The sequence below is a fragment of the Bubalus kerabau genome, chromosome 1, assembly GCF_029407905.1.
Source record: "Bubalus kerabau isolate K-KA32 ecotype Philippines breed swamp buffalo chromosome 1, PCC_UOA_SB_1v2, whole genome shotgun sequence".
Lineage (NCBI taxonomy): Eukaryota > Metazoa > Chordata > Mammalia > Artiodactyla > Bovidae > Bubalus > Bubalus kerabau.
The window spans coordinates 120,739,713-120,755,925 of record NC_073624.1 but is presented as its reverse complement, the minus strand read 5'-3'; the positions used below and the strand labels follow the sequence as shown (position 1 = coordinate 120,755,925).

Here is a 16,213-nt window from a genome sequence, read left to right as displayed (position 1 = left end):
TGAATATTACAGATTTCTCTTTAAAATGTGAAATGTGCCCAGTCCTGTTGGGTCACACTTATAATGAACCCCAAATTGGATCACTGAAAATACTAGGGACTGGAATGCTTTTCAGGTGACCGAGTATTGTCCTGCTCAATTTTGATTGTATTAGCAGCCTCTTTTAAGAAGTGGATTAATAATCCCAGTTGTATGAATAAAGTTATATTGATTTAGAGAGTGACTCAGGGCTGCGTAAGTAGTAAATACTGGACTGAGGGTAGAGGCCCAGCTCTTTATTTCAGGCTGGCATTTTTAAAAATATGTTTATTTATTTATTTGGCTATTGTGTCATATGGGATCTAGTTAGCTGACCATGGATTGAACCCAGGCTCCCCCTGCTTTGGGAGCGCAGAGTCTCAGCCACTGGACCACCAGGGCTTTTTCCAGGCTGCATTCTTACCTCCACATGTTCAGCACCCCGACCCATTGCCATTTCAGTTTCTGTTAACCGCTGTTGGAAATAGGGCTTTTATCGTAGAGAACAAGAGGCATCCTCTCCAAAGGTAATTGTGAGGTAGGGATTAATGTATATTCTCAGAAGTCGTTCCTGAATGCTCAGTTTTTCCAGACATTGAGTCCCAGACAAGCTATATGGATAAATTGCTGTTTCCATTTGTCTATATTAACCCCACATTCTTAAGTTATCTGAAACATACCCAGGGATTTTATTAAGAACTCTGGCATTGAAAGAAGCCAGGGTAGTTTTCGTAAAGCCCTGGACCAAATTGCTTGCTGTTTGACATGGATTTGAAGTAGCAGACAGTCACGTCTGACTCTTTGCAACTCTGTGGATTGTAGCCTACCATATTCCTCTGTCCATGGAATTTTCTAGGCAGGAATACTAGAGAAGGTTGCCATTTCCTCATCGAGGGGTCTTCCTGACCCAGGGATTTAACCTGCATCTCTTGTGTCTCATGCATTGGGCAGGTGGATGCTCCCCCACCTTCTTGCTATTTACTCACAGTAAAGTAACCTGGGCTGTAAATTTACTCTTGTAGTTGATTTTGTCCTATTGAGTTGTTTGGCTTCTTAGCCCACAGATGAGGTATCGGTATGTTTGCATTTAATACAATCTCATTAGTAGTGAGGAGGAAGGCAAAAACCATCAAAAGCAGACAGAAGACAAACAGTACCAAAAGCAGACAGAAGAACTCAAGGAAGAGTAGCTTTTACTTAGTGTAGACGGTACACCTAAGGTGTTTCTGTGGGAGGTCCCTATTTTTTTTCTACAATGCATGTTTATAATCATGATCCTGAATAAACAACAGACGGTTAAGTTATACTCAGAATACTTTATGTAAGAAGGCAGGAGTGTGTCCAGTAGAAAAAAAATGATTTCCAACGCTTAAGATTTTTTTTTTTAATTTTATTCTCTAATAACTGAATAAGCTTCAGTTAACCTGGAAAATTGACCTATGAAAAGGTGAAATCTTTCTTTTTTCTTTAAGAATGTGTACATTAGGATGCTGAGTTCATTTCTAACACCTCCCAACTGAAACAACTTTGTTATGAAACTAGGGGCCTTCCTCAGACATTGATTGAGGCGCACATCAGTCAGCACTAGTGCAGAACCGGACCTCACTGAGTGCTCACTTAAACAGCTTTCATCTTTCTTTAATTAAAAGGCACTTGTGCATTAATTCCACCCCCACAACTCATGACATACCCCAAAGAACATCATGTATACAATAAAATAGATTAAAAGCAACAAGAGCATGAAGAATAATTTGACTAGTTGATTTAACTAAAACTTAGAGAAGAAATACAGTACTGATCTGGTATGAAAGCTGAAGACTTGAAGGAATAAATTAGCTTCTTAGAAATTTTTATTCATTATAACTTTATAATAAAACTTGTTTTCCCCCAAAAGAAAGGTGCTTTGTAAATCTTTTGAATAGCACACTTTGAAATAGTTCTATTATAGACTGTAGGTAGTCAGACCCAGTAAAGTGGTACTCTTTTGCACTTTGTTGAATTCAGATAAATTTCCTTCATGCTTTGATTGGTTTAGCCTTTATGTTTGTCATTGCTTTCATTGTGTCATTGCCATGTAGGAAAGTTTTGGTGATAACGGTCTAGTCTTCCTTCTAACCTACTTCTTTTCTTAAGAAAAATGTTGTATTAGCCAGGGAAAGAAAGAAAGAAAAAAGATTGCTTATAAGATATTGGCTTATGTAATTATGGAGACTAACAGGTCCACAGTTTGCCATCTATAAGCTGCAAGCCCAGGAAAGCTAGTGGTGTAGTTTAAAGCCTTCTGAGAGCAGGAGAGCCGTGGTATAGGTCTCATTGCTGAGTCTGAAGGGATGAGAACCAGGAGCACTGAGGGCAGATAGATGTCTCAGGTCAGGCAACCGGGCAGAGAGCAAATTCAGTCTTCCTCCATTTTTTGTTCTATTCAGGCCTCAGTGAATTGGATGATGCCCACTCACATTTCTGAAAGCCATCTGCTTTAATCAGTTCACCAATTCAAGTGCTAATCTCTTCTAGAAAAACCTTTGCAGATACTCCCAGAAATAATGTTTAACCAGACATCTGGGCATCCTGTGGCTCACTCAAGTTGACATACAAGATTCATCATCACAAGTGTGTATTATTTTTTTGAAAAGCATCTGCAATAAATTTGTTTAAATGCTTACATTTAGGTATCACGTCATATGCCATTTTTTCTAGCTCTTTTCTCTAAATGTCTTGGCTACTGCATTGTTCGGCACTGTAATAAGGGACCCCAAATTTGTGTGTGTGTGCGTGCGTGTGTGTGCACTAATGTGCATGGAGCTGTACTTTCCCATGGGGTGTAGTGCAGACATAGTGAGGTTGATGGGGATTAGGCATTGCAGCAGATGACAGGGAGAGGCTAATAGCAGACAGAACTAGACTTCTGTTTGTAAGGAGATCCTGAAGTGAACTGGGTGTCTTTATTACACTTTTAACCCAAGTTTTCTTAAGAGACTTTGGCTTACCTGCTTCCTGGGGGTCATTTTTAAAACTTTCTTCCAAAATAGGAAGAATGATGTAAAATTATGTATAATTTCTTCAGAAATATCCCCTCTCCTTTAAAAATATGCATACTGTTTTAAATGACTTCAGTGCACATAGATTTTGGTGAATGATAAGAATGTAAGTTTTGGTTCTGCAAATGAAAGCCTGTTTTCCTCAGATTGTCACTGGGGGAAAAACTTCTCTGTGTAACTTTAACAAATACACAAGTTACCAAAGTTGAATGATAATATGTATGTGAAAAGGCTTTGTGAGAGCTCTTGTCCCTTGGTTCATTCAGGTCTCTGTATTTTAAGTTTGAAATCTAATTGTAAAATAGTTAAGAAAATTGAGGATTTGTAAGACTTTTGACATGGTCTGGTAAAAAGCAAAGCTAAGACTTTCTGTTTTTTAAGGTTGGACCTGATTCTTTAACTTTCCAATTTTTCTTTTTCTTTTTTTTTTTTTTTTAATTTAATTTTATTTTTAAACTTTACATAATTGTATTAGTTTTGCCAAATATCCATATGAATCCGCCACAGGTATACATGCGTTCCCCATCCTGAACCCTTCTCCCTCCTCCCTCCCCATTCCATCCCTCTGGGTCGTCCCAGTGCACCAGCCCCAAGCATCCAGTATCGTGCATCGAACATGGACTGGCAACTCGTTTCATACATGATATTTTACATGTTTCAATGCCATTCTCCCAAATCTTCCCACCCTCTCCCTCTCTCTCAGAGTCCATAAGACTGTTCTATACATCAGTGTCTCTTTTCCAATTTTTCTTTTAATCAAGGGCTTTAAATTAGTGTCATGATTGAGAAATTGTAAGAGCATCAAGAGAAAGATGGCTGAAATGGCAGTTTTAGATACAAAATATTGATTGGATTTAAGCCCATTTGCTAGCATTGGTTGGGTTAGAGTAACAGCAAAAGGAAAAAAAAAAAGAGAAATTAGAAGAGGTAATTTTGTTGTGGTTATTTTTGTGTGGATTACCAATGTCTGGTTGCTAAGTCAGTTGGACCCCTTTTAGTTCTTATTTCACTTGGCTTATTCATGGCAGTTAGGTGGTGGTGTCTGCTCTGACCTTGCATCTTCCTTCCCCTTGACTTTTCCAACATTCTTCTCCCTTGCTTTCCCCCCCTTTCCTCTTGACTATTCTTTCACAAATCTTCTTTGACTATGTTCTTTTCAGTTTGATGTTTCTCTGGGTTTCCCATCATCCCTCTTTATCATAATGCTTTTGCACATACTTTTTTAATATTATCTTCTCCTGATAGTGATACCTACACTGAGACACACAGCAGTTACATATCTGCTTTGACCTCTCAAGCACCTCCCATTTCTCACCTGGTTGCTAGATCTCCTCCTCATTGTTTAAGAACATCAGTATACACAAGTTTGTGAAACCTGAAGAAGATGTAATTTTAAGTGAGTTGGTGGAGATATGCATAGATGGATACAGAAAGTTAGGTTTTTAGAGGTATGATTGGTTTTTCTTGTTTTTTTTTTTTAAGGCTATGTGCAAGGAATGAGTGACTTACTTTCACCTCTGTTATATGTGATGGAAAATGAAGTGGATGCCTTTTGGTGCTTTGCCTCCTACATGGACCAAATGGTAAGAACAGAGATTCCTTCTTTTAATCAAACTAATTTTGAATATTTTAGTTATATAATAATCTTGTTATATAAAATGGATGTTTATATTTAGCCAGTCATGGTAGAACTTTAAAAAAATTGCTCAGTTGTTTGTTTCTTTTCAAGAGGCTTGGAAATGCTGGTAATATTTTTAATATAAAAAGTAGATAGTAGGTGCCTATATAATAGGAATAATCAGGATTTAATATTGGTAAATGCTTATGATCTGCAGAAGGGTAATGAGTGATAGAATATTGATGAAGTAGATGATTCAGTTCTTGTGAGGTAGTTTCATTTCATCTGTTTCAGAGATAAAGCTTAGTCATGCCAAGTAATATCCTTACCTTTTGTGAACATTTTAGATTTTATCATTATAGTGTCTGATTTTTCTCCAGATGTTTTTGAACTATTTGTAACATTGACACTTTCTTAGTTTTTTCATAAGCATGTGATTATTAGAGTTGACCTGTCTATATACATATTATTACGAAGAACATTTTATCTAGTATCATTGATATATCTTAGAGACAGAGTTCTAGGACAATAGTACACAGAGAGTATTAACAGGAAAATAAAATAGAACGGTCTTCTCAAGTAATCTTTAGAAAGTGGAAGGGGAAAAAAAGCAAAGGGGCTAAGAGCAGATAAAAGCATATGAAATCCAAAGACCTGACTACTTAGGTCTCTGTACCTGTTTCAAAATAAAATTAATATTCTTAATGCTGGCCCTTGATGGTCGGATTTTGAAATGGCATGCTTGTAAGGGGATAAAGATTTCAAATCTGTAATCATATGCAATGATTTCTTGTAATATAGAGTCTGGGATACAGATGTGAAACTTTTTGATTGCTTCTGTTTTTTGATGACTTCTGTTCTTCCTCTCTTGCTTGCCTGTTTTTATTTCCCCTTCTAATTTGTCTCAGTTTTATCTGTTTTCTCAAGTCTCTCCTCCATGGTTCCAACTCATCGTTACTTCGCCTAGTTCTTTTCCATACTTAATAAGATTTGATAGTTTTCAAATATGTTTTTACTATTAATGTAATAAATATTCAAATTATATAGTCCTTTACCATGAATTAATGTTTTTGGATTATTTAGAAAGATTATTAATTGCAGTAATCTGGTAATATCATAGTTTGTCTTCCTTACCTTTTTGATTGGTTGATTTTTACCTGCCTTCTTAGTTCCATATACTTAGTTCCATAAGCGTTCTAGAAACCTGAGGCATTTGTTATAAAGGTCTGTACAACTGATGATAATTGTATAAAAACTGTTGTTTGTTTTCCTTGTGTTTTTGTTGTTTATCCTCTCTTCACTAGAGCTAATATGATAAAGAGGTCATGTCTTTGTTTAACTCATTCTGTGATATGCTTCCAGAATTTTCCTGATGCTTGACATGAGGTGTTTGTTCAACAGAGTTTTGTAAAATAAATACATGAATATTTCCCCAGTGCTTAGTTTAGATCTCAGCTTATAGTAGGTTTTCTAAGAATTAGTACAAACGTATGGCATTTACTTTTTCTGTTGTTTTTCATTTGCTAAGTCGTGTCTGCCTCTGTGACCCCATGGACTGTAGCACTCCAGATTCCTTTGGCTCCTGGAGTTTGCTCAAATTCATGTCCATTGAATCAGTGATGCTATCTAACCATCTCATTACAGTAGTAGTTTTCATAAGAGCTAATACTGGCATGTTCAAATATATTATCTTGTGTGCCAGATACGTATATACATGCCTATGTGTGCGTGTACTTAGGCCTCAGATGTAAAGACCACTTTCTGAACATCTTTAATACACATTTCACAGTCTATTTGTCATTTTTGTGTATGGAGATTCAAGTTCTTTGTTTTGTCTTTTTCACAGTAGATGTTCTTTGTTTGCCTTTTCCATTGACAACGGTCTGGGGATTTTTCTAGTCTTTATTCTAAAAAGATTTCTTAATGTCTACTAACATCTTTTGTTTCATAATATGAAACATAACATGAAACATTTCATAATATAAAAGGGCAGTAAGTTACAATCAAAATAGTCTGCACAATTATTTCCACTGCATTGTTATTGTTTTCGTGTCCTTGAATCTGTTCTGCTGTTTGATTCCTTCTTTTTGTTTTACAGCTTTATTTCATGTAAGTTTTTACTACTTTACGGAGGCTGAATCCAATGTCTGTAGATTCACTTTTGTTGGTATTTACTCACATCTAGTGTTGGTCTGGGCATAGACTTCTGTCTATAACCACCATATTATAGAAATAACTGCAAAATGATCTAATGAACTTCCTTATAGCCAGCATTCATTTTGCCATATAGTTTTAACTTGCCCTTCCTTCTTACCCCCTTCCATATACACATTTGTGTATATGTGTATATACACATACCCATAACTGTATATATGTACATATACATATGTGTATATATGCACACATGTACATACATATGTAATGTACATACACATTTGTTTATAGTTAGGCTTGAAGCCCTTTGTGTATCCATTGTCGACCTCCTTTTCCTTTCTGCAGGAATAGCTACTTTTCTGAAGTCGGCTTCTGTCATTTTGGGAGTAGCAGTGGCTGTGCCACGTTGTTACTTGCAAAACAATGGAAGCTTTTGGCCATGTCACAGCAAAAATTATACTGTTAATCAAAGAGTCCTGCCTTTCCCTTTTATTTTCCTGTGGGAAATGTGAAGAAACTATATCCCAAAAACTTGTGTTCGTCTATTAAAGCATTTCATTCACTAATTAAACTATTCAGATCACTAAAGAGAAGCCAGTTTATTGAGAATCAGTAGCCTTAATTTTTTTTTTAACCAACTAATCTGATAGATACTTCTAATAAAGCACTATTATTGTCTCAAAAACTAAAAGAAATGTGAGAGGGAAAGGATGTTATTCTTAGGCTTTTCACAAAGATTAGGGCAGTAGTTCACCATAAAGGGGTTAGAACGTGCGGGTTAAAGGGATCATAATCATAAGAAACCTTTCATTTATTTTGGTGCCCTCCCCATCCCCAAACCTTGACTGAACTTTTGGTAGCAAATCTACTCACTTTCAGAGATTAAAACATTTAAACCACGGTAGTTCTCAAACTTTATGATTTCAGGACCTCTTCACACTCAAATATTATTGCAGATTCTAAGAGCTTTTGTTTATGTGGGTTATATCTATTGAAGTTTGTTAAGAAAAGTTCTAGGAAATTTATAAATATCTTGTTGTTTAGTTGCTAAGTTGTATCCAACTCCTGCAACCCCATGGACTATTGCCCACCAGGCTCATCTGTCCATGGGATTTCCCAGGCAAGAATACTGGAGTGGGTTGCCATTTCCTTCACCAGAAGATCTTTCCAACCCAGGGATGGAACCCATATCTCCTACATTGTCAGGTGGATTCTTTACCACTGAGCTACCTGGGAAGCCCAGATGTTTATTTATTTATTCATTTAAAGATAGCAGTAAACCTTCTCAAATTTTACATACATTTTTAAAAAATGAAAAATAACTTTTCTAAAACAGAATTTACTGAAAAGAGGGATTATCTTCCAGTTTTCATTTTCTTTTAATGTGTAGTATTTAGTTTAATAGGAGACAGCTGACTTTCACATCTGTTCCTGTATGCAGTCTATTGCAATACATAGCCTTTTTATAGCCTTTACAATTATGGGAGAATTTAAAGTGTAAAATGCATAGAGTGTTTTAGTATTGCTGTTGTCATGAAAATGGTTTTGACTTCATAGATTCCTTAATGTCATCAAATCATAAGAAATAATTAGCTAATTCTTTAACACTGGACACATATTAAGGCTAAAATTAATTTTATTTCCTATGTTAAGAAATATTTAGCAGTAAAATGATTTGATAAAAGTCTGTATCCCAAATGTATGTTCCTTTCACCCAGGTTTCTTATTTGATATAAGAATAGTATATCAGTCAGTCTACAGCTGCTGTTGTCTGCATTATTCTTTATCTTAAAAAATTGAATAGTGGGAAAAAATAATCTTTTAGCATTTTAATTAGTTGTGATTTTAAAATATAACCAATATGGTGTAAGTCCAACATTTGTCCTTATTTTATGGCACAGTTATCAGTGGTTATGTACTGTAAAATATTTATTATTACTTAATATTTTTTTTTAAAGCATCAAAATTTTGAAGAGCAGATGCAAGGCATGAAGACCCAGCTTATTCAGCTAAGTACCTTACTTCGATTGTTGGACAGTGGATTTTGCAGTTACTTAGGTGAGTTGAGTGAAACAAAGCTATACTCAGCAAATTGTAGGGTAATATGCAGAGAGAAAAAATGTAAAGACTGTATAATCCACCAGTGTTGCCTGGGTTCCTCTGAGGAATAAAACTGGGACCAAACTGTCCCCCTTGTACAGTTCGGCCTTAAAACAGTTTATTCATACTATGAAATACGAGTCATCTCTCATTTGTGAGGACTGCCCCTGGCTTGGGAAGATCTTTTGGAGGAAGAAATGGCAACCCACTATAGTATTCTTACCTGAAAAATTCCATAGACAGGAGCCTGACGGGCTACGGTCCAGAGTTGAAAAGAGTTGGGCCTGACTGACTGAACACACATCCACTCTCACCCCCATACCAAAATCCGAGGAGACTCAAGTCTCTTACATAAAATGGCATAGTATTTGCGTATAGCCTATGCACAGCTTCCTGTATACTTTAGATCGTCTCTAGATTATTTATCATACCTCACACAACATAATTGCTGTGTAAATAGTTGTAAATACAATGTAAATCCTTTTTAAATAGTTGCCAAGTGCAGCAAATTCAAGCTTTGCATTTTGGAACTTCCTAGAATTTTTTTTTCCCCCCAAATATTTTCCATTCACGATTGGTTGAATCCACAGACACAGACCTGAAGAGAGATGGAGAGTCAGCTGTTATTTGGTGGTTTGCTTATAAAGAAGTTAGGCCGCAATTCTGAATCATTTCCTTGAATTAGTAGAAGATAATTAAATTTATAGGACTTTTAAGCCTAAGATGAACAGAAATATTTGAGTTTGAAATAGGTACCCTATTCTGAGATAATTTAAGAGGAAGTAAGGTGTTTCTTTTTTTTCTTTGTAGAATCCCAGGACTCTGGATACCTTTATTTTTGCTTCAGATGGCTTTTAATCAGATTTAAAAGGGAATTTAGTTTTCTAGATATTCTTCGATTATGGGAGGTAAGTTCTTTAATTATTGTAAAAATGTAACACTTTTTATGGAAATAACCATTTTGTTTCTATAAACGGATTATAATATCCTGGCTGAAATTTCTAAAGCAGTTCTGAAATTCTGATGTTTTTGGTCTCTCCTTAAAAACTATGTTGAACTGAATATGTGGTCTTGGGAGCTTTTTTCTGTAGATCACATCCTTATGAGACTGGGGGCCAGGAGGTTTCCCAGAACCAGTTGTGTAGACCATTTGACCTTGGGATACTTTATGTGAGACTGTGGTGAATTTGGGTGTAGATTTAAATATAGTTAAGGAAGTTTCGGCAGGCCAGTCAGTTGAGATGGTACTTTATTTGTAGTCTGGAGTATTGGGAGGGAACTGACTTTTGTTCTGCTTTTTAAAGAAGTTTAAGTTAGAGCAAAATACTAAGAATAATGTAACAAACATGCTACTATCTGCATTCAACATATGTAATAATTTTGCCTTATTTACTTCTATCGCATTGGCCAAAAAGTTTGTTTGAATGAACTTTTTGGCCAATCCAATAGTCTTTTCTCTTTCTTTCCAAGGCAAAAAATATTGAAAGATATAGCTTAGATCTTTAATCACTACCCCAAGCCCCATTACCCTTTTCCTCACTCTGGAGAGTATTCATGATCATGTTTTTGGTTTATATCTTTTTATTCCCTCTTGTACCCAGGGCAACTCATGATGAAAAGCAAGAAAGTATTATTTTCTTCTCATATATCTGTTAATTGTTAACAGATGGTAGTGCTTTCAAAATAGACTATTGGCGTAATGACCGTCCACTACCTTATCTTTATAAAAGTAAAGGTGACAGAAACTTTGCCAAGGAAAGAATGGGGGAAATACTGTTTGAATAATAAGTAAACTTAATATGCAGTGAGTATGCTGAGGCTTTTACACCTGGAGGTTGATTCCTATACTTTTGGAGGCTATGCTCCCATTAGAGAAGGTGATCCACTAACTGAAGGATCCCCGCTTTGTGGAGGAGCACTTCTTTGTTTGAAATTAGAAGAAAAACTTACATGTTCTTGATCTAGAATCATACTTTAAAGTTTATCAATTTCATTAAATTAGTATCTCAGCTTCTTTTTAAAAGTTTTCAATAATTGTAGTAACTCCTTAATCTGTGTTTACCAAATAAATTAGGACTTTTAATGAACTCTTTGAGGTTAATTGCATTATAATTAAACTTTCAAAAATGGATTTAGTCTGAAAATGATTCTACTTGGTTTATTTTTAGTAAAAGAAGTAAGAACATTTCTGGTACTTTAATAATATTGTTTACATGAGACTTTGATCTTTCTAAAAAAGATATTAAGTACATTAACCAGAGGAAATTAAGACTTTAAGTTTTAGGACATTGATTAGGAAGAAATGATCAAATGATGTACACATTTGGGTATAAATTTTGGGTGGTTGATTCAGTTTTTGTCACAATTAGAGATATTCTGATTTATTATATAATATGTTGTTTAGAATGTAGAGCTACCTCTGGATGTTTTTGATTCCATGCAGTGTATAACTGCATTTTTATTCCTATGATGTAGCTTTTCCCCCCACCCCCAGAGACTGAAGATGATTTAAAAATGAAAAACTGAAGGTTCAGAAAAATATTGAAAATACCTCTAACCCTTACACCTTAGCCATTTATAGTATTGATTAGGCTCAGTGCTAACTGTAGTCACCTAAAGAGATGTGTTTGGAATTCATCATAATTCATTTATTGTTTGTGGATAAAGGTAAGACTTTCATTCCCCACACCTCATTTCTTAACTAGAAAAAGAATGGACTACTCCATCTAGGCAACTTCTGCTTTGCATAGAAGTCATTCAGAATTGAGCATCATATCTATGAAGAAAATATTTTAGAATTGATAGAGTTTACTAAATATGTGTTCTGTTTTCTGTAGGTAATGTGGACTGAACTACCATGTAAAAATTTTCATCTTCTTCTCTGTTGTGCTATTCTGGAGTCAGAAAAACAACAAATAATGGAAAAACATTATGGCTTTAATGAAATACTTAAGGTAGTTATTCTTTTAATTTAGATTTTAATATTTTGACTCTTTTCCTCTTTTTGTTGGAAAACAGACATTTCCTTGGAGTGTTGTTGAATCTCTTGAGTGACTTAAAATTTTATCAGTAGTAATCAATACTAGGACCAGTTCTCTGAGAATGACAATTCAGCAAGTTGAACATGTTGGCCAATTATTTTCTTTCCTTGCTAATTAGAGAAACAAATTCAACAAATGCTCTTTTATGTTGTTTACTTTTCTAAACAAAGTAATACTTCTGCTTATAACTTTGAGGTAGTAAACCTGGGACAGCTGCTGGATTTAATGCTCCATAAGCGTATTAGTGATAGCTGTTCCTTAGCTTTAAAACTTGAAATGATCTAATGAGGGATATATTAAATTTCCTGTTTACTTGTAGTCTGAGGGTATTTTGTTTTGAGGATTTTATCTGCAGTGTAATATAACTAGTATGACACCACCCTTATGGAAGAAAGCTAAGAAGAACTAAGGAGCCTCTTGATGAAAGTAAAAGAGGAGAGTGAAAAAGTTGGCTAAAATTCAACATTCAGAAAACTAAGATCATGGCATCTGGTCCCATCATGTCATAGCAAATAGATGGGGAAACTGGCTGACTTTATTTTTTGGGGCTTGAAAATCACTGCAGATGGTGACTGCAGCCATGAAATTAAAAGACGCTTGCTCCTTGGAAGAAAAGTTATGACCAACCTAGACAGCTTATTAAAAAGCAGAGACATTACTTTGCCAGTTAAGGTCCATGTAGTCAAAGCTATGATTTTTCCAGTAGTCATGTATGGATGTGAGAGTTGGACTATAAAGAAAGCTGAGCACCAAAGAATTGATGCTTTTGAACTGTGGTGTTGGAGAAGACTCTTGAGAGTCCCTTGGACTGCAAGGAGATCCAACCAGTCCATCCTAAAGGAGATCAGTCCTGAATATTCATTGGAAGGACTGATGTTGACGTTGAAACTCCAATACTTTGGCCACCTGATTCGAAGTACTGACTCATTAGAAAAGACCCTGATGCTGGGAAAGACTGAAGGAGGGAGGAGAAGGGGATGACAGAGGATGAGGTGGTTGGACAGCATCACCGACTCAATGGACATGAGTTTGAGTAAACTCTGGGAGTTGGTGGTGGACAGGGAAGCCTGGCATGCTGTAGTTCATGGGATTGCAAAGAGTCAGACATGACTGAGCGACTGAACTGAACTGACTGAATATAACTAGTAATAAATTGTGTAATAGAGTATAATAGTGTTTCAGTTTCAATTATTTTATTGATTTATTCTAGCATATCAATGAATTGTCCATGAAAATTGATGTGGAAGATGTATTATGCAAGGCAGAAGCAATTTCACTACAGATGGTAAAATGCAAGGTATACAGTATTTTAAGTAATGAAAAGATTTTTTGGTCTATGATTTTGGTGGATTGAAGTCACAAAATTTTTCTTTTTAAAAGAAATTAGTAAGTTGATGGCAGACACAAAGCATTGGCTAACATTTGTTTACCATTACAGATTTACAGCACTTAATTGAAAACAATTGAATAATTATGCTAGGAGACAAACAGTAATAAGACGGAATGATAAAAGTAATGAAAACACTTTGGCAACAGCAAGAGAGGCTGTAGAAGCATTGATATATTATCAAATTAGTGAACACAGAATAGGACCTCATATTAAATATATAGTGTCTTCAAGTAAAGACAGATGCTAATCAGAAATAATTAAATGAATATTATTTGGTTAATGTTATTTATATCAGTCAAGCTCTTAATTATCTCTAAAAACAAGGCAAGTTTGAGGTGTTATATCCTGAATTTAAACCAAAGTATTATACTTTTGGTGTATTTTGGTTTTCAGATTTTTAAGAGAATTCTTACTTAGTCTTTGTGTCATTTGTTCATGGTTTCAAATATTTATTTTGGCTCAGTTTTTTTCTTTACAAGTGTACGTATTTATATACTTACGGCTGCACTGGGACTTCATTGCTGCCTGGGCTTTTCTGGTTGAGGACAGTGTCGGCTGCTCTTCCTTGCGGCTCACAGGCTCCTCCCTGCAGGGGCTACTCTGTTTGGGGAGCTCAGGCTCTCGGACTTCTGTGGCTGCAGCACATGGGCTCGGTAATTGAGGCTCCCGGGCTCAGTACTCGAGGCGCACAGGCTTAGTTGCTCCATGGCATCCGGATCAGGGATCGAATCCGTGTCTTCTACATTGGCAGGTGGATTATTTACCACTGAAGCTGCAGGGAAGCCCTATTTTAGTTCACTTTTACAAATATTTATTTGATAGCTATTCTGTTCAAAACTTGTCAGTGCTACTTTTCAAGTTTAAGGAATGTTTGTGTATTGAGGGAAAAGAATGAAAGAGAATGAAATAAATGCAAAATGTTAGAAAACAGTATGTTTGTGGGAGTGGTGGGGTGGGATAGGGTGGGGAGTGGCTAATTCAGAATAGAAGGTCAGAAAACCACTTACTAAAAAGAGTGGTTTGGATTTCATTTCGAGTGGAGAAGGAAGGTCTGAGAAGGTGCATAACAATTGCACTGTTAGAACAAATGTTTGATGTTATCTTAAATAGTAAGTGTTAATTTGTGATTACTTTTCCTCTGTGGTGAATGATGATTTTATATTTGGTTCTTCTTATTCAGGAGTTGCCACAAGCAGTTTGTGAGATCCTGGGGCTTCAGGATAGTGAAGTTACAACACCGGATTCAGACAATGGGGAAGATGAAAATGTTGGCATGACTGTTTGTCCTGCATCTGCATTTCAGAGTAACTCATTACCTGTCCTTACTGCCAGTGGAGGCAGAGATGACAACCCAACAGAGATATCCATGTCCCCACATGTCAGCAGATTAACACCTGCATGATCATTCTTTGAAGAGACACTTTGTTACAACTCTTTTTCAAGTACTTGAAAGGTGGAAATTTGAAATCTTGGTATTGATCATGCTTTAAGGTTTATGGAAAGAATGTGTACTGATGTTCTTGCATTAAAGCTTTACAGAGATTTAAACTAATTATTTTTGTAGTTACTTCTACCAAATAGCCTTTCCTTTTCAATAACATTCCTTAGTATTTTTTATAGCTAAGTACATTTTATTTTCTTGCTGATGAACTGGAATTGGAAAAATAGTACAAGTGGATGAGTTGGAAATTATGCACTTTGAAAACATTAACTTTGTTTACTCCAAGTTTAGCAGGTTTGGATTTGATTAAATGCTGAGCCTTTCTATAGCTTTCTAAGCTGAGAAGTAGATTGTGGCCCAGTGATGAAATGAAAGAATTTATTTTTCTCTCTTGTTTACAAAAATACTTAGCTTAAATATTTACACTGGTTGAATGTGATTTAAATTGGACATTTTCATCAATGCAATTTAATGTGTAGATAAAGAGCTATTTCAACCATAATAAGTGGATTGGCAGTATATTTTTTACATTGAACTTTTCTTCACTTGTATATAAAGACTGTATAAGTACTTATTTATGAGTATAAGAAAGGATAGGCATATTTTCTTTAACTGAATAAACTTGACTATTGATTTATATAACCTGATTTCACAAAGTAAATACATAGCTTCAGTATGAGATCTTTTTCAAAGCTATTTTCTTAACCAAACATTTATTTCAGGAGACTACATTCAACCCATACCTGGTGTAATTTTCAAGTTAATTGCTTATAGTCTCATTTTACTAATAATGTTTACTATCTTTCCTAATAATGCATTAACTGATTAATCAGGTCTTTAAATTTTTATGAAATACTCTTTACCAAAAGCTTACGTCAAAAATTTCATCATACTATCACGAGTCTCAAAATAATGCTCTTTTGTATATGAATGAAGCTGTTGTTTTTACCATGCAGTGTTGCATGATTTAAGTTATGTGTAATGAACATAACTGATTCCATTTTAATTGTAATTTGTTTACTTCTGTACATATCATTAAAATAAATCTGAAGTTGAAATGGTGTTTTCAGTTAAATTGCACTTGGAAGTAATCTGCTAGTTCTTCATCAGAAGAAGAAAACCCTAAGATAGACCCTAGTGCATCCTGTATTTTTATATGATTGAAACAGTCATTTGAATGAGTTGTGGAAAGAAGTGAGAAACATGACTCTTTTATAAAGAAACTTTTTATTAGCATGAAATTGAGTGTAGTATTGCCTTGGAGGATATAATTATCTGAATCAGTAAAGCAACTTCCTACAAGTGAAGTTAATAATGTAAAATAAAAGTTACATAGTTCTATTCTAAAATGGTCCACCCAGCACCCTGCCTCCGACCCCAGAGAACTAGGGAACCAAATGAACTTTTCTTACT

The 16,213-nt window shown here is 35.3% G+C and overlaps 1 protein-coding gene across 2 annotated transcripts in view; it reads left to right on the top strand.

Annotated features, from left to right (window-relative positions):
- TBC1D15 (TBC1 domain family member 15) overlaps positions 1–15,858 on the top strand; it is a 76,717-nt gene extending 60,859 nt beyond the window's left edge. For both annotated transcript variants that reach the window (XM_055587498.1, XM_055587490.1), the window contains 6 exons: positions 4,539–4,639; positions 8,787–8,886; positions 9,739–9,836; positions 11,766–11,882; positions 13,180–13,266; positions 14,540–15,858. In XM_055587498.1, the coding sequence (XP_055443473.1) occupies positions 4,539–4,639; positions 8,787–8,886; positions 9,739–9,836; positions 11,766–11,882; positions 13,180–13,266; positions 14,540–14,761 (725 nt within the window). In that variant the 3' untranslated portion in view covers positions 14,762–15,858. The remainder of the gene's footprint in view (positions 1–4,538; positions 4,640–8,786; positions 8,887–9,738; positions 9,837–11,765; positions 11,883–13,179; positions 13,267–14,539) is intronic.
- Positions 15,859–16,213: the final 355 nt, after the last annotated feature.